General features: G+C 55.0%; 1 protein-coding gene across 1 annotated transcript; it reads right to left on the reverse strand.

Annotated features, from left to right (window-relative positions):
- MTR (5-methyltetrahydrofolate-homocysteine methyltransferase) lies at window positions 1–25,224 on the reverse strand. Its single transcript, XM_032962797.2, has 31 exons — window positions 25,048–25,224; window positions 18,630–18,832; window positions 16,883–16,972; window positions 15,869–15,938; window positions 15,148–15,240; window positions 14,704–14,810; window positions 14,399–14,458; window positions 14,199–14,293; window positions 13,777–13,877; window positions 13,592–13,653; window positions 13,261–13,328; window positions 12,995–13,074; window positions 12,690–12,802; window positions 12,101–12,241; window positions 11,640–11,825; window positions 10,981–11,160; window positions 10,597–10,713; window positions 9,962–10,102; window positions 9,610–9,699; window positions 8,646–8,798; window positions 8,009–8,116; window positions 6,904–7,072; window positions 6,237–6,357; window positions 5,790–5,871; window positions 5,423–5,521; window positions 4,938–5,169; window positions 4,405–4,625; window positions 3,922–4,122; window positions 3,185–3,377; window positions 2,630–2,742; window positions 1–2,086 (listed from the first exon to the last, which is right to left on the reverse strand). The coding sequence occupies exons 1-31, from the start codon at window positions 25,082–25,084 to the stop codon at window positions 1,982–1,984; spliced, it is 3,831 nt and encodes a 1,276-aa protein (XP_032818688.2). The 5' UTR covers window positions 25,085–25,224; the 3' UTR covers window positions 1–1,981.
- Window positions 25,225–25,976: the final 752 nt, after the last annotated feature.

A 25,976-nucleotide genomic window follows, 5' to 3' on the forward strand; every position in this document is an offset into this window, starting at 1 on the left:
TCCAACGTATTTTTTTAATTGTTAAATAATTCTCTGCATTAACATTTAAACTTACACAAAATATAGCATGATAAATTCTGTATGAAAAAAATCAATTTCAAGTGATACATACATTCGTTTGATGCCAACGTGCGCACAAGACGGTGAAGAGTGAGGTGTGACCCAAGGCAAGAGATAAACTGCAGCGCTGCAATGACTGGGCTCCCACTATAGAGGGAGCTCTAGAGACATGATCCTCCAGAGCGGGAGTCGGCAACCAGGAGCCGCATACGGCGGCTCTTGAAATTGGGGGAAAAAAAATGGCTCATTGTTATTTTCATTGCTAACCCCTGGCCGTGGGAGCCCAGACCACCGTGGGAGCCCAGTTCATGGTGGGAGTCCAGATCACCGTGGAAGTCCAGTTCACCGTGGGAGCCCAGTTCACCGTGGGAGCCCAGTTCACCGTGGGAGTCTAGTTCACCGTGGGAGTCTAGTTCACCGTGGGAGCCCAGTTCACCATGGGAGTCTAGTTCACTGTGCGAGTCCAGTTCACCGTGGGAGTCCAGATCACCGTGGGAGCCCAGTTCACCATGGGAGCCCAGTTCACCTTAGGAGCCTAGTTCACCGTGGGAGTCCAGTTCACCGTGGGCAGGGGTCGGCAAACTGGCCCTGGAGCCGCATGCGGCTCATTAAGGACCGTTTTGAGACGTTATTTATTAAGGGCCACCGTCTCGTATTCTACACGTGCATTGCGGCTCTTGAAATAGTTTTTTTAATCGATTTCGAACGAAAATGCCTTTTTTTAATTGCAGAACCCTGCTCTAGAGGGAGAGACTCAGCCTAAATTAGGAATTCAAGAAAGATGAAAATACTGTAATTGTAATACGTCGGAGCACCTGGACATGTAGAAAACAGCCAGTGTGAGAGGTATACTTTGAAATCATCGAGATTGAAAACTAACCTCTTTAGAACTTCCATTTGTGTTTAGTTTGTTGTCCTTTCCCGCACCTCCGATTAGCACGGTTGGCTACATACGGTGTGTGCAAAAGAAGTTCAACATACATACATACTGGATGTGGTGTGCTGGGTGCCGAATTATTTTCGGGTTACAGACCTGGATGGATTCGGGTCGCACGGAAACTGGAGTAAGTGCGTGAGGAGCGATCGACAGCCACAGTGGGAGGTAAACGCTGCCGGATGTGGTGTGCCTGGCACAGATACTGCAATATATTCTGGACAGACTCCGCCGAAATTGAACCCTGGGCGTTTGAGTGCCTGTAGCACGAAAGGTCAACTTACCCCAGGACTCGTGACCTCAGTGGCACATCTCTCCGAGTTGACCAATTTAACTCCATTACGTGCTTTGCGTGCCCGATGGACTGCTAAATTGTTAAATAAACAAGTAGCCTTGATGTACAACTTGTTTTTCATATACATATAAAGGCATGTACATAATTAACTAAATTCATATGCAATCAATTTCTCATCCTGAAATTATTTCCCAGCATCCCACAAAATGTTCCGCTAGGTGTTCGGCACTGACGTGCAGCACCCATCCTCACCCCGCACCCACGGAGTCCGTCAACGACGTCTGCGGTGCAGCGAGTGAACGGACGAATGAGCGAGCGGTACAAAGCAACTACAGCGCTATGGGGTTTCACAGTAAACAGATGCGTCCGTCACAGTGGGCCGCGAAAAGTGGCGTCCATACCCCGAGCACCATTGAAAATCGCCGGGTGCCTGCTAACGGCAGCCACAGCAGCAGCATTAGTAAAGTTCAACCGTAGTGTTTTCGTTGTCCTCCGCGCGTGGCCGCCTTATCGGCGGCATTTCACCGGAGCCACCGCCCATCGGGGGATGTTGTTGACGCCGTGGCGGGGAGGAGGGGGGGGCGAGTGGGGCGAGCGACGCGAGTGGCGCCAATGGTGGCGTCGTCTCCCGGCGCGGGTAAGCGTTAGCCCCGCGGTGGCAGTGGTTTACGCCCCGGCGGCAGTGAGAGCCGTTATCTGTAGCCATTGGCGGCGTCAGCGTCATAGGCGAGGTTGGGTCGCAGCCAGCGCTCCGCCTCCTCCAGCGTGATCCCTTTGCGCGTCGCGTAATCCTCCACCTGGGCGATGCAACGACACGTCACAGTTATATCAACACAGCAATTGCAACATGATAACGATTGTTTATTCGCGAATAGCAAATGGGCTAACCAACTGTTGCAATTGCCGGCAAATTTTTGTTAAATGGATCGAATGAAAAAAAAATACTCGGACGGTTTGAAGTGAGGATTTACTGACATGGGTGGAAAGCAGATGACAATATGGTGAATAGCCATGCAATACAACCATGCAACAATGTAGATTATTATGGTTGTGATATATACATCAAGTAATTCGTGAGACTATTACAATGTATTCCAAATTGCATGTTCAAGAAGCAGACAAAGCTTTACAAACAAGGCAGAAAACCTAGAATTATAACAAGACAAAAAAATGAATCCATCCTTGAGCTGAACCATGAACTTAAATCACAACACATGCCTACAGACTGTGTATGGATAAAGACACTTCTCGAAGTGATGGGGGAGGAGAATGAACGAGCCGGGCATTTAACCCTTGACCTCACTATCGGTGGACACTGAATGCGGGTGCGGTGCCGTCACCTGCTCCTTGGTGATCTTGCCGACCCCGAAGTATGTGGACTTGGGGCTGGAGAAGTAGAGGCCGCACACGGAGGCCGCCGGGGACATGGCGAGGCTATCGGTCAGTTCGATCCCTGGACGGGGGCGGGGGGGGAGCGGGCAAGTGGGTGGCATGCATAGAGGGGTCAGTGACAGTGAAGTACAGGGAGTGGGAAGGAGTGCAGTGGGTGTGATGGGCGAGGCAGACGGAGAGACCCAGGGTGTGGCAGTAGGAGAGAGAGGGGATGCAGGCAGGCAGGCACACAGGGATTGAGAAATCAGAGGCGGAAGAGCAGAGGCAGAGGACAGGAAGGTGAGAGCGGAAGAGGAGCAGAATTACAGGGAGAAAAGCAGAGGGGGACAGAGAGGGAGGAATGGAGAGAGACGAAGACAGGAGAGAAGGAGACACTGATAAAACTGAGGTGAGTTCGACAGCGATTGAGTGCGCCTACAATTCTAGGAGTGAGTGTGAGAGCGACCAATTCGAGCGATCGATCAATGACTCGATCGATCGTCGGTCCACGGCGGGGCGCTCACCCGTGTCCCGCTGCACGCTGGCGAGCCGCCACATGGCGATCTTCTCCGAGTGGTCGGGCTGGCTGGGGTAGCCCGGCGCCGGGCGGATGCCGTCGTAGCGCACGCGCAGCATCTCCGCCGTGTCGGCGCACTCGTCCGGCGCATAACGCCACAGCTCGCGCCGCACGCGAGCGTGCAGCTCCTCCGCGAACGCCTGCGTTCGGCCGGGCGGCACCGCCGTGCCACGCACGCATGCACGTACGCGTCAGCAACAGAGCGGAAAACGCTACCCGGCACCGTCGTGGGATGGCCGACGAGGGTTTCGGTGGCCCCGGCCAGCGGATTCATGATGGCTATGTCGAAGCACCAGCCGAGATATTTCGGATCTCAAGAGCGTGACCCGGTTTAGTCCCAGAACAACCTGCTGTTAAGTTTGCATGAATTGGTCCTAGTTTAATTTACCCTGGAAGGAGATGACGGAAGGAGATAAAAGCTGACCCCACATTTGAACTCAACGAGCTGCTGACCGCGGGTCCTGTGCTCGACTTGGGTGTTGTCATGACCCACAATCCCTTGCTCAACGAGCTACGAGTGGGAGGAAACCGACTGCTCGGAGACAAGCCGCCGCGAAAACGGGGGGACAACACTCTGCACCGTCCGCATGCGCTATTCGGATGTTTGGCTCGTGGTGAGCTCCCCCCCCAGCCCCCAACTTCCCCAGCCCCCCACCCGCCCCCCGCCCCTGGGTTAGCGCCGACCTCGGCGAGGCGGTCGGCGATGGCCTTGACCATGATGGCGTGGTAGTCGTCGAGCTCGCACTCGTAGCGCCGGCTCTCTTCATCGGCGCCGAAGCAGCCGACGGCGAAGAGGCCGATGTAGTCGCGCACGTGGGCGCCGCGCGGCGCCACGAAGTCCGACAGGCACAGGTACGGGCCCGGATCCGACGAGTCCTTCTCCGCCTGCGCGCAAAAACATTACGTGGATTATTGTTATTTGAAATAACGTGGTGGGATTTTATATCACAGAAAATCACGCGGCGGAGGCATTGCGCAATCTAACAAATTCTAACACCGCGATTGTGCCCGAGGGCATTCAATCTGTGATCTCTGCGGCCGCGCCCTTGGCCCGGTAATTCCTTTGTCACATTCGCGGTCAGAGTACGGGGTAAAATAAAAAGTGTGTAATAAGGTGGGAGCAGTGCCCCCCACCTGCCCCCCCACCACTACCCACGGGACCCCCACCTGCTGGCGCAGGCCGTGCAGCACGGCGACGGGCGAGGTCCCCTCCCCCACACCGTCGTTGTCCCCCCTCGCCTCCTCGTCGCCGCTGAAGACGTGGATGTCGTCGCCGACGGCGCACGCCGGCCAGAAGCCGACGACGCCGTTGCCGCGGAGACGCCCGCCGTCCAGCAGCTCCGAGAGCAGCGCGGTGGCGTCGGCAAAGAGGTTACGTGCCACCTCGCCTACGCACGAGGGGACGGTGACGGGAGAGTCATCGGAGTGGACGAGCGGGCGGGTGAGCTAGCAGGCGAGCGGGTGGGTGAGAGGCTGAGCGAGCTGTGGGTGGATGTCACGGGGTGAGTGTGCGAATGAGCAAGTGATCAGACACGCGATGAGGCACGCGAGCAAGCGATCGAACGGGCAAGTGGGTGAGCGGGATGGTGGTTAAGCGAATAAGTGAGCGGGTAAGGGAGCGAACCAGTGTGTAAGTGAGTGAACGTGCGAGCAATTGAAAGGGCGGGCGGGCGGGCGGGCGGGCGGACGGTCGAACTCACCGACCGTCTTGTCCTTGAAGATCTTGGGGTAGGCGCGGTTGGGGTAGCGCCCGCGCAGCTGCCACACGTCGAAGAACGGACGCCAGTCGATGTAGGGCACGACGCGGTGCAGGTCGTAGTCGCGGAAGACGCGCGTGCCCAGGAAGCTGGGCTGCACGGGTTGAGGGTGCGAGGCCCAGTCCACGTGCAACGCGCGCTGCCGCGCCTGCTGCAGCCCCAGATATTTGCGGTCCTGCGACGGGGGGGCGGGGGAGGTAACGGTTAGGTTTGACGATTTTGGTGATAGCGAAACCTGGGCTGCGGGTCCGCACAGGGCAGTAATGTAAACGATGTCGGCACTATCATCAGCACTACTACCACCATCACGAATACTATCATCATCTCACATTCCCAGTTTGAGGAATCTGAACGCCGAGGGGTCGTCGTCAGGGGTTAGACGCGATGGCCCCTGGGGGCGTATCCTTGGGCGAGTCGCGGTCGGTCACCTTCAGCGAGTCGTAGTGCTCCTGCCGCAGCTCCTCATATTCATCCGCCAGCTCCTCCACATAGTCCTGGCGCACGGTGCCATCCAGAAGGCTGCAGCACTGTGTCGCGCACGGAGACACGGATCGCATGACGCTCGACACAAACCACGTGGAGGCCGTCCCATGGATAGCAGTGCAGGTGGTGGTGGTGACCAGTGGCGGTCTGATGGCATGATAGTAATGGTGGTGGCAATTACAGTAACACGAGTGATGATATTCGTGTTGGTGATGCTGGTGGTAGTGCTGGCGGACATGGCGGGAGTGGTGTTTGAGGACAATGGTGACGGTGGCGACTGTGGTTGTTGTTGTGGTGGTTGAGACGACGCACCACCACGACGCTGCGCGAAGCGTCCAGCACGTGCACCACGGTGCCACCGTAGCGCGGGGCGATCTTCACCGCTGTGTGCCTCCTGCGCTCATCCAACCGCAACCACAACAACATCAAACCACATACAATGCAAGCGAAATCGTGATAATGGACCGGCGTCTGTGCAACAGTTGCACGGACCCCTTCCCACAGACCCCTTCTCTCGGACCCCTTCCCATGGGCCCTTTTTCACGGACCCCTTCCCACGGCCGCGCAGTCCACACGTTAAAATCATCATTTAACTACTGTCGAGCCGAGTATGCACTGCAAACAGGAAGGAAAAAAACCTACAAGGCCCACTCCCCCCCCCAACCCTCCCTGCTGCTTCGATCGAGGATGTACGCTTGCGATCGGTCACGCCCCCTCCCCCCTCCCCCCTCCCCCCATCTTCCAACCGCAGCCACTCACTGGGAAGTCGTGGCCCCACCAATGAGCAGGGGGATTCGCATCCCAACGCGCTCCATCTCGCGAGCGACATGAATCATCTCGTCCAGCGAGGGCGTGATGAGGCCGGACAGCCCGATGAAGTCTGGCGTGGGTGAGGGGGCAGCGGGTGGGAGCAGCAGGTAGGGGTAGAGGGGTGGGGGGGGGGCGCGTCAGAAGAAATTGGGGGCAGGGGTCGGTGGCGAAGTCACATTGGCAACTTTGGTTGAAGGCAAAGGGGACCCAGTGGTGTGGGGCTAAGTGCAACCGTAACGCTGCGGTCTAATTGGGGAATGTTATTGCCGACGATCAAATCACCCGGAATGCCACCGATATTGTCAGATCTCGAAAGCTAAGCAGGTTTTGGGCCCGGACTTCGCTTGGATGGGCGACCGCCATTCACAGCAGCTTGTTATAGGCTGATGTGGGCCTATATTGCGGGCAGCAGAGAGCAGTGTAACACAAGCCATTGTTGTACTATATTTCTACGCTCCCGCCTTCGCCAAACCACACTGACGGGCGTGGTCAAGTGTGGTCATTTTACCTCCTCCATTCCTGCACCCTCTGTCCCCCTGCCAAACTTGTGCATCCATGGAGGCCCTCATCCAGCAGTGGATTTATGGATCGCTTGGCTTCGGCCCGGGCCCCTCACCTGCGTGGTGCTCCACGGCCGCCTGCAGGATCTTCTCGCACGGGGTCATGACCCCCAGGTCGATGACCCGGAAGTTGTTACATCCGAGCACCACGGAGACGATGTTCTTGCCGATGTCGTGGACGTCGCCCTTCACAGTCGCCAGCACCATGGTGCCCTGGTACGGGTCCTGCACGCACGCACGCGTGGGGGAGGCGAGGGTGGAGATGGAGGGTAGAGGTGAGATAGAGGTGTGGCGGGGTGGCTCGGTAGGGATGATACACCATGGTGCCATGGTATGGGTCCTGCATGCACGCATGTGTGGGGGAGGGGATGGTGGAAGTGAGGGTGGAGGTTGTCTCGTTTGTTGTTCTTCCCCCGCACCTCCGATTAGCACGGTTGACTACGTACGGTGCGACAGAACTTCAACATATATACATAAAGGCGGGGATAGAGGTGGAGGAGAGAGGTGTGACTGGGTGGCTTTGTGAGGATGATACAGTAAGCTGAGCTCCAGAACTTAAGATTGGGACATTAAATCGGGAGTGTGATGGTCTGAGTCTCGACACTAATCAGTATGCATTTATATCAATTATCTGGTGCTGCAGCGTAGGCAGTGGTGCAAAAGCACAAATAACAAAATAACACATTTGCCAAAAACAGTGGCCTTAAAAGAATAAATGGATAAATATCTGACCTTCTGGGCAATAGCCCTTCTTGATGGTCTCTATTTATGTACCATGAAGAAGGACCACTGCCTGAAACGTCACCTATTATATATTTTTTCCTCTTCAGGCCAGACGGTGTTGTTGACGGACGTGTGAAGTTTTGGGTATGAATTAGAGTTTTCACCCAATTTGACCGAGCCCAGCTCCAGAGGCTGAAACTTGACAAGTGGTCATCCTCATAAGACCGGTTCTCGCCATTGGAATGTGGAATTTCCACAGCACAGGCTCAAGGCCACCAGATTATGCGAGGTGCACCACCGCCCCACGTGATCTTCACGCAGGGGACACACGTCAGGACCCGGCCTGGCGACGCGGTACACGCTGGAGGAGAGCCCTGGCGGCACGGAGCTGCACCCTCGTGGTGGCCGCGGTGCGGAATGACAGCGTGCGCCACCCACCACCTCGTCGGTGCAGCCAGAGAGGATCATCTGCTCCGCGCGCTCCTTCTCCATGAACGGGATGAGATGTCCCACTGCCTTCTTCATCACACGCGCCGACTTTATCACCTACATACACGGACAAAGATCCCCACCGCCACCACCACCCGTGTAGGCTTCACAGACTGTAGAGGAGCAAGTGCCGTTCGAAAAACGCCAATGAAGACTGGCACGGCACACAAGGGGCTAGCGGTGTAGTCGACACCACCTCTCGACCACCTTCGTCTCCCCAGTGCTTACACAATGTGATTATCTGAGGCTTAGTCGACCTCGGGACGACCTGAGCATGATGCAGATATTTGCCACCGATCTTAGCCATGGCCGGGATTTGAACTCGGGCTACCGGGTTTGTAACCATTGCACTACAGCTCCACCACACACCTAGGCAGCTCAGACTCGCGTCAATCTGCACCGCCCTCTGCACCGTGTCACTGTCACCGCACCCATCATCTTAAACCCTTTGAGGGTCAACTATCTGGATATTTACGTGCCTGGTTTCCAGTATATCCGGGACTGGTATCTCTTTTGCCGGTTTCAATATTAAACTCTCAAAGATCGATGATCCGGATATTCTGGTCCGGCGGCGCCCCCTCCTCACCTGCGGCAGAAACATCTTTCCCTGCCCGAAGAGGTCGCCGACGACCTTCATGCCGCTCATGAGCGGGCCCTCGATGATGTGCAGGGGCCGCGTGTACTTGACGTGGTCGAGGCGAGCCTCCTCCGTGTCCTCCACCACAAATTTCTCGACGCCCTAGGGGGAACCGGTCGCAGACGTCCGTCATGCGCGTCCGATTGGGCGGGCGGGTGGTCGCTGCAGATGATGAATGCCGATCCATAAGCCGGGCCCCCCTCGTGCCCCCCAACCATCGACCGGCTTTGTCCACATCCAAGCGAGTGGTTGCGCAAGCAGGAAGTTAAACGGCGCGTCCCGGAGTTCGTGACGTGCAGCGCGCGGACAGACGCGTCACCAAAAATCGCCGTCGCAGGACGGTGCAGTACGTCTCTACTGCGAGCAACCGCTCGCGCAACTGGTTGCTCAGACGTACACACACAAGCGATTCAGTTGCACGCAACCGAGGCGAGCAATTGACTGCTCAATGGATGCACATGTGTGAAAATCGTGCAACCAAAGGTCTAGTCCGGTTGTGATTTATGCAAATTACATGAAAATTACATACAGATTACATGCCCGTATGTGCAGGCTAGAGATTACGAGGGCCAGGACGCATCATGGCACCAAAGAGGGAGCATGGCCGGTGGTCGAGACTCACGGCCGAGCGGCAGCCACCCGAGAGAGAGAGAGACGTGCACCACGGAGATGGAGGGACGAGATCAGCTCGTGCGTAGGAGCTCGGCTGGATAGTTACACGGGTTGGGGAGGCCTTCATCAAGTAGTGGGGAGAACGTGACCGACAATGGTCACACGTGAGCACGCCATGCACACGCCCGGCCATGCACATCTAAATCCCAGCGCTGGTGCCAGATGACCGGCCCATCGCACCCAAGTACTCGTTTTTAGGCTGAGTAGGCATAGGGAAGGGTCAGGCCAAGTTGGCTGGTACCTTGACGAGGGCGTACTGCAGCCTGGACTCCACGGAGCCGCTCCTCCATTCGTCGCTTTGCACCGCCTTCTTGCAGCCTTTGGTGTGCAACTGTGGGGGTTGCGAGGGGGGCCGGGGTGAAGGGGCGGTGGAAGGTCAAGGTGTCACACGCAGAGGTTGGGAAGCAGTGGGAGGAAGCGTGGGGTGGAGACAGGAGGCCACAGAAGAGACTGGGGGAACAGGGGAGAGAAAACGATGCACGCACAGGCGGGAAAATACACGCGCGCAGGCACACACGGGCAAACGCACGCACCTACACGTCGGCGGACACACGCACGCTCTTACATGTGAGCACACGCGCGCGCGCACGCACCTGTGCGTACTGCAGCAGCTTGTCCGTGGCTTCGGGGTCGCGGTTCCAGATGAGCTTCTCGCACATGTCCAGCAGGTCCCTGTCGATGTCGTCGTACACAGGGAGGCAGCCTGCATTCACGATGCCCATGTCCATGCCTGCCTGCTCCAAACACGCGCACATACATAGAGACAAACACACACACATTTATACACAAACACACATACACATGAAAACGTAGAGAGATAGACACGCAAACATATGCATGGAGACAGACACATACCCAAATTCAAAGACATGCACTCACACAAAACAATCAATACAAGATATTTAAAAACACGAAAAAACAAATTTTCACTCAAGACCACTGTGTGGGTGAATCGACGTCACACACCTCACGTGGAGTTTGCGGTACAAGCAGTGTGTATGTGCGTGTGCGTGCTACATATGGTGTGTGTGTGTTGTGTACATTGTGTAAACGGTGTGGGTGTATGATGTAGTGCGAGCGGCATGTGTGTGTACTACACACGCTCTGTGTGTGTGGTGTGTGCGGGGCGTGTGCAGTGCGCGTGTGATGCGTGTGCGGGTTCGCGTGTGGTGTCTGTGATGTGTGTGTTGTGTGTGCGGTGCACGTTTGGTGCACGAGTGGGGCTTGCCTTGATGGCGTGATACAGGAACACGCCGTGCATGGCCTCCCTGATCGCCTCCATCCCGCGGAATGAGAAGGAGAGGTTCGAGAGGCCCCCGCTCACCCGCGCGCCGGGCAGCGTGGCCTGCCGTCCGTCGGGGCGAGAGCGTGGGGGTCACGTGGTGGGGGTCACGTGGTGGGGGGGTCACGCGGTTGGTCACGCAGGGTCAACTATCTCCAGACATTGTTTGTGTTGTTCCCCGTGTTCGTCTTGTGTCTCTGCATTGTGTCTCGTACCAATTGTTACGTTCATGTGGTTCGAGATTTTCAGCGTTTTTGAGATGAAAGTTGCACGAATGGCGCAACGGTTTGACAATGAGAAGCTCCGGTGGGGAAGGGGGCGGGGGCCCACCTTGATGCGCCGTGCAGCCTCCATGTAGGTAATGGCATAGAGGTTGTGCTCCTCCATGCCTGTGGCGATGGTAAGGATGTTGGGGTCGAAGATGATGTCGTTGGGGTTGAACCCGACCAAGCGCGTGAGCAGCTGGTAGGAGCGCGAGCAGATCTCCAGTTTGCGGTCGGCGTCCGTAGCCTGGGTGCAGCCCGCCATCGCCTCAGTCAGTGTCATCAGCATCATCATCATCATTGTTTTTATGAATATCATCATTGTTTTTATGAATATCATCATTGTTTTTATGAATATCATCATTATGAGCATTGCATTGCTGTCGCCATAATCAATATTATTTTCAACGTCGTCATCATCACCACTTTCATTATAATGATAAGTATCATTATCATGACTATCCTCATTTTAACTATCACTGCCATGGTGGTAAATCAAATACACGATCCTCATCATGACCAACGGTCAACATATATTCCACCACCACCTTCACTATCCACACATATAGATACCACCTTCACCAACAACACCATCATTATCATCATCACCACCACCACCATCAGCATCCTTGTGATCTTTAGCATCATCTCCAACCCACTATTGGCGACCAACCACCGCCACCAGTACCATCACCACCCATGATCGTCGCCTGCGCCGCCACTCGCCTGCCCGATCTCGTCGAAGGCCATGACGACGAGGGCGGCCCCGTAGCGGCGCACGACCCGGGCCTTCTCCAGGAAGTCGGCCTCACCCTCCTTGAGGCTCACGCTGTTCACCACGCACTTGCCCTGGCAGCACTTGAGGCCGGCCTCGATCACCGCGAAGTTCGACGAGTCGATGCAGAGCGGAACCTTTGTTTATTTGATGGGGAAAGGAAGAGGGGGGATGGGTGAGCGGGAGATGGAAGTGGACATAAGTAGTCGTTTTTTTCTCTACTAGCTCCACTTTCCCGATTGGATGATAACATCTTAACATATAGACAACCACAGAGCTTAGGCGAATGATGGCAGGGCCGGCTCAATCGGTAAGGCAGCAGCCACATTCTCTCTCTCTTCGAGAGCGAGCGAATCCTATACGGCGGAGCATTACAAATTGACATTATTTTTGTTGTTAAAAGTGAAACCACCTTGGCGATGTCGGGCTCGGAGGCGATGAGCTTGCAGAAGTGCGCCATGGCCTCCACTCCGTTTAGCATCGCCTCGTCCATGTTGATGTCGAGGATCTGGGCACCTGACTCCACCTGGGACTTTGCAATCGCCAGCGCCTCCTGGCAAAGAGAGAGCGAGAGAGCACGAGAGAGCCCAAATAGCGATTTGCCCTTTACAGATTTTGTTCCACTTTTTTCACAAGATGTCTACCTTTAAGTGATGGCCTCCGCCCCCCCCCAGGTCTTCGACAACCCTTACGGCGCTGCGATGCCGCAACCCATCCATAGCATCTGTGCGCGAGCCGATTTTCCTGCTCCGTCTCCGTGGCGGTTGCCTCACGCGGACGCGTTCCCTTCTTTGGCTGTGACTCCGTCACTGATCTCGACCACCGGACCATCATCCCTTCTCACTTTTACGAACAGTCACCTTGCTGTCTGTAACGTGTAATCCCATTTGTGGAGGGAGGAGGAGGAGGGTGGGGGCGAGTGGGGGCGAAGGAGGAGGAGATTGGAGGAGAGGACAGGGGGGGGTTGTGGGCACGGCAGGGGAGGGATGCGCAGGCCTCACCTCGTACTTTCCGGCCGTGATGAGTTTCGCGAATCTGCGGGAGCCGGCGACGTTGCAGCGCTCGCCGATGTTGACGAAGTTGGTGTAGGGCCCGATGCGGAATGGTTCCAGGCCTAGGCCCGAGGGGTCAGGTGATCAGTGGGTCGGAGGACAGGGGCAGGGCACACCTTTTGAGTGCAACGGTAAGGTGGGCAGCGCTCAGAAGTTCACGACTCCACCTGCCCCTCGACATGGACGACCACCAGATACCCTGTGCTTGTACGCGAGTTGTGTGCGTATGCCCGCGTGTTTGTGTGTGTGCATACCCGCAAGCTGCATGTAGCCATCATAGGGGGATGTGGGTGGGACCCTGGGCTTGCACGTCCGCACCGCCTCCGCTATCGCTCTGCGGGGTCACACAGCAGAGCCATGCCGCACGGGGGCAGTGAAGAGGTGGGGTAGAGGGGAGCAGGGTACAGGTATGGGCGGGTAGGGGGGGGAGCGGTGGGGGGAGTGAAGAGGCGGGGGGAGGGGGGGGGGGAGTGAAGAGGCAGGGGGGGAGTGAAGTGGCGGGGGGGTGAGGGGGGCTTACTTGATGTGTGCGGGGGTCGTCCCACAACAGCCGCCCACGATGTTGACGAGGCCGTCCTGGGCGAAGCTCTGCACAACGTCGATAAACAACAATTCACGACGACAAACAACGACAGATCAAGAGACTCAGTGAGGCTTTCCTGGGTAAACAAGCAAAATAAAAAAATATATAAACATCACAGTTACCAAAGCATAACAATACTTTTATTAGCCTGCCTTGACAAGGTTATTAGCTTGATAGCTACTTTGTTCATTAGCCCATTGGGTGATTGATTGATTGCAAGCGAGCAGGGGAGGCTTGTGTGGGGTGCAAGGGTCAAAAGGTCACGGACCTTGAGGTGCCCTGCCGTGATCTCCGGCGTTTCGTCGTAATCGCCAAACGTGTTTGGTAGACCTGGAACGCACAGCACACACCCCCAACGTTACTCATCTCACACACACACGCCGCACACCCCCACCGACACTCATCTCAAACACACGGTGCACACCCCCACCGATAGGAGGTGAGGTTCCTCACCTGCGTTGGGGTAGCAGATGACGAAGGAGGACGTCGCTTTGCCGATGGCCTCGACGAAGGGCCTCATGTCGGCCGCCCCCAGCGCGCAGTTCAGGCCGAGGCTGTGGGAACCAAGCGGCACGGCAGTTGTGAGCGTCGTGGTGCAAGTTTAACAATATGTATTTTCCGCAACATCTATTATCGTTTATCCTGTCCGCAATAAGTTTCTGGCATGGGTTTCACATCAATAGCTTCGTTATTGTTTGCCCTCTCGTTTGTGCGCACACTCCCTGCACAGTGCGATGGTGGCCTGTAACCGGTGCAAGCCCCAATGATCCCTGGGCCGCGCTCGTCCTCGTAAGTCCGAGTACAATTGTACGTGTCGTGGCACGAGGGTGACGGCGGTGGCGAATGACGCGACGCGACGTGGGCGAGCGCCGCACCACATGGGCTGGGTGTGCGAGACGCTGATGACGAACGCCTCCCCCGTCTGCCCCGACAGCGTGCGGCCACTCTTGTCCACGATTGTGCCCGACACCTCGACGCGCACACGCACAAATGTACACGACCCGTCACAAAGGGACACACGACACAAGGTAAATGTGAACATATGCAACGTGTCGAGTTTGCGTTCAACACTTACAAAGATCGGTTTTGGCTCAAATTCCGCTTCAAAGAGCAGCTGCAAAGCAAAGAGAGCGGCCTGCACAAAAATACAAGTAAAAATAATGACTTGTGAATCAAGTTCACATGAACCTTATTCTTCTGCCCGGTAAAGCCTCCACTCACGTGCTCCCAATTCTCCACTCACTCCTGTTCTGGGCCATCATCTCCACATCCCTTGGACTTTATTCCCCAACTACTCCATGACCAGAACCCCTACCACCCCTTACCCTCAGTCCACTCGCCCCTCCCCTTCTCCACTCGCCCCACCCCCGCGCCACTTGCCTTGGCATTGGCGGTGTCGAAGATTGTCTCGACCAGCATAATGTCGGCACCACCGTCCAGCAGCCCGCGCGCCTGCTCCATGTAGGCCTGCACCAGCTCGTCAAACGCTAGCCACGGGGTAGGCAGGAAGGTTGGGGGGAGGATGGGGGCTTGTAGTGTATTTCGACGCACAGCGCTTGCAAGGGTATTCAAATTATTGAGACATGGATTCAATTTATCCCGATTGTGCTAGCAAAACGGTGACACATCTTTCGATGAAGCCTCCATTCGGAACTCTTGCAGAGTAATGCAACTCTGAGTGCTAGAGAATGACCCGCGAAAGCAGACAATGTCGAGTTACCTCCGAGACCCCTGTTGGCATTCTGCCGCCTCTGTCGCCACTTCCCAAACGCGCGAAAGCCCAAATGTTCTAGAGTCCCACCCCGGCTCAGCTGGGGGACTTACTGACGTTCCTAAACTCGGGTTTCTCCACGGACGGCGAGACGGACAGCGTCTTGTTTGTGGGGCCCATGGCGCCGGCGACGAACCTGCGCACACCTGCACCAAGCAACACCGCCACGGGAGAGTTCCGAGCCACGTCGATGCGCAAATGCCACCGTCGGCAACGTCCCCACCGCGTACACGCCACCGTGAACTCGCACGTTGAACGACTCGTTGACGTACGACGTGCGCATCACGAGCATGGAGACCGACGGAGAAAATGGAGCAAAAACTGTGGAGGGTGCGAAGCAGCATGAAGAGACGCACGCTTGGAATTACACCAAGACACAGAAAGCAGCGTGGAGATGCACGCTTGGAGTAAGACTGCGACAAGGAAAGAGGAGCACGTGGATTAGAGGGCGACTGACTGGGCACCGATAGGACAAGCGGGAAGGAAATGCGGAGGAAGGACAATAATAAAATTAAGTGGGGCCACGCCACGACGCATCGCTGGCGAGGGATAAGGACCAGGCAGCCAAAGACAAGCGCCGGAGCGACAGCCGAAAAAAAGAAACGCCTTCCCCGAGGACGTCCACCATGGCGAGACGAATTGTTACATCGCAAAACCGCGAGCGATGATGTCAAAGATCCAGGAGTCAATAGATCACGGTCGGTTATGACGACGCCGAGGTGCATGCCGCGTGGATCGCGCGTGGCAACGCAGGTCGCGGCAGGTCGCCCGTACCCGTCTCGGTGCTCACATCCTTGGCTGCCCTCTTGGCCAGCTCCGCCGACGCCTTGTTCAGCTCGTACGCCTGCAAGACAAGAGCACAGAGTGTGAATGCCCAACGTCTGACAGCCACGCGTGTGCAACCGGGCCCACCTCGTCCTGAGCTGCGCTCCGTCGACACTGTGCCCAACTAACTCACTATGGAGCTGCCCTGGAGCATTATGGTTAAAAAAGTGTACAAAGCAGTACTAATTTCTGTGCCTCCACAACGCATGTATGTACGTATGTTGAACTTCTTTTTCGCACCGTATGTAGCCTAAGCGGAGGTAAACAAAACACACCGTTAACCTCTCGATTGTCCCAGACCAGTAGTGTCCGGTGGCAACGTAAATAACTGCCGCCGAATAATATCGGTGTGGAAAGCCAGACTATTACCCCAGAAGCGTGTAGCAATCCATCCGCAGATAAGTCGCGGAAACGCCACTCGTTTAAATAAGCAACCAGAGTTGTCCTGCAACGCGACTTGCGGGAAAAGCGGGCCAACTTAAGGCTTCCTCGAGTCGACCTGGGTCATCTGTCGCCCCCCCTCCCCAGCCGCCACCCCCCGTGTAGTCTGACCCGCTGTCACGCACCACATGTGCCAAGCCTACGCGTAACCAGCCTGTGCGACGTTTTGACACAGCTCCAGTTGGCTGCCCATTCAGACAGGAGCCTCAATTCTCCAGATGTGCGACTTGCACTCCTAGGGCTGGCCAGACCTCCACATCAGAATGCAGGACCAGCAGATGATTTAACGTTTCGGGAAAGTGCTGCCCGACCCGCGCGGCGACTCGAGTTGCTCGAAAAATGTTCAAGTTAATGTCAATTCCGGTTGTCCATCCGTCAACTTGATTGCCGTGAGAAATCAGATAAACTCAAGGTGGTCCCCCATGGCCACGTGGCGCAGGGGTCGCCCTGCGCATCCACTGCTGTTTAGTCCAGCCACCACCATCACCACCACCACCACCACCACGCACCACCACCACGCACCATGTGCTCCAGGCCGTAATCAGCCTGCGCGATGCTCGTTCCACTGAACGTGTTCGTCTCGATGATGTCCGCCCCGGCGAGGAGGTATTCCTATACGAGCACGCACGCACGCACGCACGCACACAGGCACACACACCCACATATGAGCACAAAGATCCCCCGAATAGCCTTAACAGGCCGTCAGGGCAAATGCTGTTAGAAGGCCTGCAAAGGACAACACAATGTGGCCAGCACCACCCTCGCACAAATATACAAACACCCACACACAGAGACTTACAAAGACAAAGATCCCCCTCCCACTGTAGGCATACAGACAGTTGAGGAAAGTGCTGTCAGCGAGCACCTGTACAGTTCCAGAGGTCGTTCTCCGACACAGAGTGATGCGCTGCTTTCTGCCAATGGTCCAAATGAGAACGTGTTCGTCTCGCGACACCAACACCGATGGCACAAGAAGAAATAAGAGTAAAGGTAAAGGCGCAGGGCTGCGATCATTTGCTCACGCCACCGCTGGCAGGAGGGCCTTCACCAGCGGGAGCTCTGCAGAGACCCTCTAGACTGAAGGTGCTTGGCCTACTCTTCCACGCTGGTCAGGCGTCTTGGAAGAAGTATCTGTACCCACACTTTACCACAATTAGAATATATAACAAGAATATCACTGGGTGGTAAATGTGACAAAGCGAAACCACGGACTCATCAATTTACCTCCCCCGGTAGAAAGAAAAACTCGACAATTTTGACAAAACCCGCAATCGCGCCACGGGTGTGCATCACACAGCGCTCAGGTCAGAGGTCGTGATGGTAATAATTTTTTGTTACTGTGTGGTTAGAGGAGTAAAGGTCTCGATAGCCGCTTACGCAACCCGCCTCTCTTGCGAGGCCAGCGGGACGCTGCGAGGCGGTTCGTGTCCCCTCGTTGACCTTGTTCAAACTTTCAGTCACGCGACGCACGCTCTGTTTGCTTTGCACGGGGCAGCAGACGATGGCGTAGCCACCGAGTGCGAAGGTGGTGCAACTGCCCCGGGGAAGTCACAGGCCGGAGGGGCCCCGGTGTTGGGCAACAAAGAGGTGGTGGGGGGGTGGAGATTGGACAGCGAGGAAGGTGCGCTGCTCACCAACAGCAGGAAGGTACGACTCCCATCATGCCTTACATGTGTAGTGACATAGAATCTGTCACGTAGCAGCATAGCGCTGGCTGCTGGCAGGGAAGGGGATCTGCAGCTACAGCAGCCCTGACTGACAGCAGGCCACGTGATAGACCAGGGAGGGATCTAGGGGAAGGGTCACGGAAGGGGCACACCGAGAACCCGCTCGTAGGTTCCAGAAGGGAGCGTGGCCGGGGGCGGGGCCAGGCCACGCTGACAGTAAAAGAGGGGCCCCCGGGAGGGGACCTCGAGGTTGTCCTTTGGAGTGGGATCCCCGTCGTGCTGCTGCTGGAGTCTTCACCGTCATCTCTGTCTTCACCGTCTCGGCGCTGCCAGTCAGGCAATCTACCAGTTGTCCTGACTGGGAACCGTACTTTACTAAGTGTTACTGTCAGGCCGTGTTAATAAACAGAGTGCCTCCTACTCATAGTGTCTCTGAGTCAGTCACGACACATGCATGTCGTGTGATCGCCATAATCCATGGGGTTTCCTCGTCATTTGGGGGGAGCAGTGGATGTGGACTCATGCTCGAGCAACCACGAGGAAGGGAGTGACGTTCCGTCTCCTTCTCTCTCTCCCGCACACGGGCACACGCGGGCACACACCCTGTGGATGCCGTAGATGACGTCAGGCCGCGTAATGCTCAGGAGGTCGTTGTTGCCCTGGAGAGGCCGGGAGTGCTCGCGGAAGGCGTCACCGCGGAAGTCCTCCTCGGCAAGCTGGTGCCGCTGGATCATGGTGCCCATGCCGCCGTCCAGCACCATGATGCGCTCGCGCAGCACAGAGGGGAGCAGCTCCCTCAGGCTCACTGCCGGCGCAAGCGAGCGGACGGGAACATGGACGGACGGAGAGACGGGCGGACATGCATACGTGTCGATACACAGCGATGGTGAGAAGCAGAAACACGACTAGAGATGCAAGGCCACAGGAAACCGATACCCCTGTTATACTCGCACATCAGCGCCGCGCCAGCACAGGACCAGCGTGGCATGGGTGGTTTTCCACTGGCATTTTACGGAGCCGAGTTGAGCTAGAACCCGAGTGGTGCCACGTTGATCTGAAGAGGACATCTGAATCCGAGTCGAACGGGTGCTAATGATGCATGCAACGCGTGTGATGTCAGTTGGTGCGACTCGAACGCAGTGTCACCTATGCATCTTGAGGTCACTTAAATGCGTTGGTAGCACGATTCAGTTCATGCAGTGGAAAAAGAAATCCGTGCCTTCTGACCCGTACCATGCTGGCTTGGCATGGCCCCAGCACGGCTCGGATGAGCAAGTGGAAAAGAGGCAAGAGACATACGGGTGCAGACACACCACGTTCAACCGCACCGCTAACGCACGTGCACAGCAACGGCCGCCGTTCTCCACTGAGTAACTTCGACGTGACCAAGGCGCTCGTGCTAGGCGAGGTGTACTTTGAGGTCACGTGATGTGTCGAAGGCTCACTGGCAGGAGGTCACGGGACAGACCCAGGCCACTAGCAAACACGGCGAGGAATGCCTCGCAGCGCAATCTCACTGCTAGTTTTCATCTCTTATCAGATGAACACAACTCTCTAGGCACAGGGACAAACGACTTTACATCAAAGCACGCGCGCACACACGCGCGCAAGGCCACACTCACACACCATCTCTGTCAGCACATCACAGCTCGCCCTCACCCAGTGAACACACAGCCAACAAGACAAACGTCCGCACAGTATCCTCTTGTGAAATGGACACAGTTGCGCCGTTCGTATAAAATCCCTCATGTTCATCTCCTGCTGGACAGCCTCATCCCCACGGGTTGTAGGGGTGAAGGTAGAGAGCAGAGACAAGGGAGCACAGAAGTATAGTACAACAATGGATTTTGCTGCACTGCTGCCAACAGAGTAGCCCTGACAGCAGCCTGAAACACCGGCTATGCGTGGTGGTGGTGGTGGTGGCCCATCTAAGTGCTATCCAGGCACTAACCGTGCTCGGCCTGCGGGATTTTAACGAGATCCTGGCGAGTTCCAGGAGATATACGGCCCAAGGAGGTGGCAGCTGCAGATCGAGACCCATGGAGCATCCCGTACCAGAACACTTATTCAAAAAATGTCATCACTCACGCTTTGGGTGGGTGGGGTGGGGTGGACCCTCACACACTGGGCTCCGTGCCCAGCCCGCCTAGAGAATAAAGGGGGAACACTGCATTCGGTTCTCCGCATCTCCCGGTGAGATGAGAGGACCGCCTATGGCTGGGAAACAGTACTGCGGGCGAGGTGAGAGGTCACGGCTTGGCGAGGAAGGGGGCCTCTTTCTAGAAACATCCGGTGGTTTCAGCGTGGGGCACGGTGAATGGAGTTCAAAAGAACTCGCATACAAACACCTTGCGAAAGACCCAACGCAGAAGATCCCTGCGTCTGATCTTCCACAAAGCCCATGGTCCACTCCAAATCGCATCCACTGCGCAAACCATGGCAGATGCAGCAAGTACCTGATGCACAAATGGAAAATAAAAAATTCTCGAGTGTGCGACTGTAGTCATCCAGAAGAGACCCTACAACGTATAGCGACACAGTGCCCGATCCACAAATACGAAGGAGACCCCACAGAGATAAACTTTCCTGTCCTGACGCAGTTATCTGGCTTGGCCACAAGAATGTGAAATTGTAGTTGTTGCTCTGCATCTACATTGGCCATACGAAAGGTTGAAGTGAAGCAAAGTACAGTACAACGCCGTGCGTCTGCCTCGCCAGAGTCCGAGGGAGGCTGGGTATTCCATCATCAGTCGCCCACTGGACTAAAACAAAGCGGTAAAAAGACCACTGCGTGCGTGGGAAAACCGCCTTGCTGTGATTTAAGAGTAAGCGAATGTCTTCGAGATGTGAAAATCTATTTTTTTTTTACAGGAGGAAAAACCAAAACGAATTACGAATCAGAAAATTGTCTGCAGAAAACCTACTTGTTTAGTTTGTTACGCGAGTGCGTAAGCAGTTACAAGCGCGAATGGGAGAGCAAAAAATAACTCACCGCCAGGGCTGTTAGAACTGCCCCGCACCAGCAGAATACGCATTCATTTATCATCAATTTTAGAACGAGGCAAAAGGCCATTGGGTGCAGCGGTGGTTATTAGTGTGCGGTGCTATGAACCCAGGGACCCGATTTCAATACACAGCCACAGCTAATATCAGCGGCAGGTTATAACGGAACCATGACTGACTCGGCAGCAAAGTGAGATGTTTAATTTTTGTATAAGCCATGAAGGAAACGGGATTGACAGACAGACCCTATGCAGTAAATGCAGGGAGCTGAGAAGAATGGCCTCAGTTTTGTTGCCGTCAAGTCGCAGGAAATCATCCTGCAACAAGCATTGAACTTCAGCCAAACATGTGGTGACAGGAGAGGAAGCAGATGAGAGGTCAGACTTGGGGTTTGAATACATTCGTATGCCATTGGCATAGAAACGGCAGGAGACATCGAACCATTAGAAAAATTAGATCAAGTGAAGTTTTCTAGAAGCAGAATAGCAGGGGGCCCCAAGGGACAGCAGAAGAGACCGTGCAAAAGCAATTGGTGCAATGATAACGGCTGGATTTAATATATATGTTTTCATGAGGTTATTGAGACTTAAAACATCTCTTTTGCAATGGACGCCCGCATCACTAAGCAATGCTGAGAACATTTACATGATGGAAAAGCTGCTGAATAATATTGGTCTGAAAAATGTATTTTAATTACATTGAAACACAATGGAGCCCTGTTTTATGTAAATTTAATCAGTTTGAAAAGGGTGTCACACCTTAACATGTTAAAAGTGCTCTTCCCCTTTTAAGAAATTTATATACATTTTCAAGAGGGTGCTGCAAGCCACTGCTGGACGAAGGCATCCCCAATCCACCACCACCTCCAACTATTCTGTGACACAAAATCTCACAGGTTCAGGGGCCAAAATAACCTTTACAACTCGGAATGAAGACAATCCATGCTCCTTTGCAGCGCATGCATTAGCGAGGTAATCAGTACAGTGTCCCAACTTGTCTTTTGAGGGGAGTGGCAAAGATACAGGCCACGGGGTCACGAGGTCAGAAAGCCGAGTTGGCACTGCCAAGGTCAAGGGTTGGAAAAGCAGAAACCTGGCCGATCCTCAAAAGGTGGCGTTGTGATGACTGATCTCAGCCCCATGCACCAATTAAATGAATGCACGCAAGAAAATATCCCATCGAATCACATTTCGGATTATCAGGGTTGGGAGACAGGGACCGATAATGAGGGGCATAACCACTACAGATTCGACGGGAGCCAGATTCAAAGTCGTGCAATGAAAATACATGCTCGTTTAGGCCACCTCTGTTTTTATTTTCTTTAAGTCAGCTGTGTTTTGGTTATATCCCTCTCCCCCCTTGTCATCCCTTCCCCCTTACTTAACAAAAAGTTTATCTTTACCCCATTCGGTGCCATCCTGTATGGTCTGCGGCACCGAGCCCGGGAAATCTTCCCAATCCCGTGCTTTTCAATAACCGGTTCGGCTTATGTTGACGGTGTGTACGCGCGTCATGACGTGATGTATCTAGTCCGCCACATTGCCTCAATAAAATTGAATGCCCATTTTGACTAAATTCCAGCAGTGCAAATTAAAAGACGGTTCACATCAGTGGCGAGTGATAAATAAACCCTATGCACTCCACCTAGCCACCTCCACACTCCTTCACCAACCCGCAGAGACCATCATGATGAAGTATGGTTCAGAGAGGGCCTCATGACAAATGGCCGAGTGACGCTGTTAAAGTGACAAGCAAAAAAAATCGTAAATCTAGAGGTGTTGGCACGTAATACCGGACGCATACATGTGTCTCCTATTACAAATATTACGAGACACAAGTAAAATACACAGAGATACACAAACACTCTCACAAAGACACACACACAGAGGCATACATACCGACACACCCAAATACCGAAATGCACACACACTGGAACAAACTACCACATACACATTGACACACACCGGAATACACTGGAACACGCACACACATACACTTACACAAAGATCCCCCTTACAGCCATACCGTCTGTTGTGGGGTTAGTGCTGTTCGCGAGCATCTACTGACACATTGAGACACACCGCACTCGCACCAATACTTGGATCACAAAAAGACAAAGTTCCCACCCCCCCCGCGTATAGCCTTAACAGACTGTTGGGGCAAGTGCTGTTAACGAGCATCTATGAAGGCCGGCACGGCACACGAGGGGGTGGGTGGCCAGCACCACGCCCTCCAGCCTTTGTCTCCCCAGTGACGATGTTTACACACCGCACCAGGTACTCAATTGAGGCCGGGTCGACCTAGGGGAGGCCCATGACCGGTTCAGATAATCATCACCGTAGCCGTGAGTGGGACTCGAACTCGGGTGGCCGGGTCCGTAGTGCGGCGCGCGAACCGCTGCACCACCGCTCCCCTTGCACACACACACACACTGACGACACAATGGAACACGCGCACACAAACATGAACAGCAAAGATCACCTCCGTATTGGCTTCAGACCCTTGGGGCAAATGCTGTGAGCGAGCACCTTACTACTGGTAGGAGCGAAGTTGTAAACTGAGTGTACCAGCCTGCAATAGATTATGTCCGTCCGTCCGTCCTTTCAATACTTTAACGAAGTGAAATCTCGTGCTGTTGGGTGTAATAAAATTGCGCAAAATTCCAATGTTCCTACCAGCCCACCCTGGAGGGACCTGTTACAGTACACTGGACACACAGTGGCACACAGTAACACAGCGCGCACACACCGACAGGCGCACACACCGACACGCGCACACAGTAACACGCGCACACAGTAACACGCGCACACAGTAACACGCGCACACAGTAACACGCGCACACAGTAACACGCGCACACAGTAACACGCGCACACAGTAACACGGGCACACAGTAACACGCGCACACAGTAACACGGGCACACAGTAACACGGGCACACAGTAACACGGGCACACAGTAACACGGGCACACAGTAACACGGGCACACAGTAACACGGGCACACACAGTAACACGGGCACACACAGTAACACGGGCACACACACCGACACGGGCACACAGCAACACGGGCACACAACGACACGGGCACACAGTAACGCTGGTACACACCGACACGCGTACACACCGACACGCGCACACATTGACACGCGCACACAGTAACACGCGCACACACCGACACGCGTACACACCGACACGCGCACACAGTAACACGCGCACGCACCGACACGCGTCTGTCATAACAAACACTCACGCCCTCCACGTGCGCTCTTGGCAGCCAAGTGCCACAATCGACACCGGCGTCACGAATTCAAAAACACCCAGCGGTCTTCATCATCATTATCGTCGGTCATGATCAATCCACTGCTGCATGAAGACCTCCACCCTCCTCCCCCACCACTCCGCGCGGATGCGTTGCCACGCAGCCACCCGGCACCTGAACGCACGATCGGGATTTCATCGCTCCGTCTCCACGGAGAGAGGAGAAAACACCACGGAGAATAACGAGGGGATAGCAAACACACACGCGCACATAACTATGTAGCGATAACGCCGCCGTAACCCAGCTACCTACTTGCTGTACTGTCGTTACAAGCTAGGTGTCTTGTACAAAGACAAAGATCTCCCGTATAGCCTGAACAGACTGTTGGGGCAAGTGCAGTTAGCGAGCACCTATGAAGGCCGGCACGGCACACGAGGGGGTGGGTGGCCAGCACAACGCCCGACCGCCTTTGTCTCCCCAGTGGCGATGTTTACACTCCACACCAGGTACTCGTTTTAAGCCGAGTCAACCTAGGGGAGGCCCAGGACCGGTTCAGATAATCGTCACTGGTGTTGGCCATGAGCGGGAATCGAACTCGGGTCGCCAGGTTCGTAGCGCAGCGCGCTAACCGCTACACACACACGACCATTGATGGCACCAAAACATTACAAGCCACACGTGACCACTCATCACATCATGATCCACCAACCCACCCACCCATTCGTCTCACGCGCGGCGGGGGGGAGTGTTGTGGACTCACGCTTTCCCGCCGCACCCGCCCCGAGTGTCGGAGGCATCGTGCAGGCTCTAGCAACTCCGCGACTGGCAACAACAGCAACCGCTGTTGCGACTGCAACCTTTGACCAAGGGCGCCCCGTCACCGCAGAAAGACGGCGACTTGGCGCTCACGGGCAAAAGACGGAGGCACCGCGTGGGGCGCGCGCTTTTATACCCTCACCCGGCCACGGTGACCAATCAGAGGCGCGGGAATGGCGCGTGACGCCACTCCGTGCCCCCCTTCCAACAACATCCCGCGTGACGTAGAACGTTGTTGGACGCCGTTGTCTTATGACGTCATGTTTCAACCTGGGATATTCTTGCCAATAAAAAAATCAGAAAATGTTTGTTTATATTAAATTTTCATCTGTCACCGCCTCCCCACCCCATGGTGTAAACAAGTGCAATCTCCAACTCTTATTTTCTACTCTTTCTGGCCTCTATATTTTACTTAGAGCCATTCCATGAAATGTCCCCGAATTGTTTTCAGTTTAAGGCCACACAAGTGTGCTGAGTTTAAAAATTGTATATTTGCGGGCCTTTTTATCGCCTGCTGTCCCATTTCACCGAGAAATCGAATGTATTATGTAAACAAATGCATCTTTCCAATTGGAGGTGGCACCAGACATGAACCTGCAAAGGGACTTAGGTTTGTCCAGCACTCAATGATACAGCTGTGTTTTAGATTAAGTGTTCATTCATTCGTGGCGGCTGAATGGTATTCAGTTTGACGACGAGCATGGCCTTCTGTCTCTTTTCTGGTCTCGATCCCACCAGAAATGAAGACAGGGACACAGACCGAAAGCTCACCAGGGTGCGGTTCCCCACCGTTCAAGTGGCGAGCCGCAGCACCGACAGCCGGACATCAGCCCCTTGTTAGTTGTCTCATCACACTGTCCTCATCGTTATCCT

The sequence above is a fragment of the Petromyzon marinus genome, chromosome 29 (assembly GCF_048934315.1).
Source record: "Petromyzon marinus isolate PM22_M1 ecotype Great Lakes invasive population chromosome 29, UKy_Petmar_22M1.pri1.0, whole genome shotgun sequence".
NCBI lineage: Eukaryota > Metazoa > Chordata > Hyperoartia > Petromyzontiformes > Petromyzontidae > Petromyzon > Petromyzon marinus.

Bases quoted from the DNA above. Each gene is read 5' to 3' on its own strand.
- MTR (XM_032962797.2), bottom strand. From the start codon at position 25,084: ATGCCTCCGACACTCGGGGCGGGTGCGGCGGGAAAGC. The intron at 12,803-12,994 runs GTATGCACACAC...CCTCGGGCCTAG, and splicing joins TGGCTACATGCAGCTTGCGG to GCCTGGAACCATTCCGCATC. The intron at 9,700-9,961 runs GTGCGTGCGCGC...CAACCCCCACAG, and splicing joins AGCTGCTGCAGTACGCACAG to TTGCACACCAAAGGCTGCAA.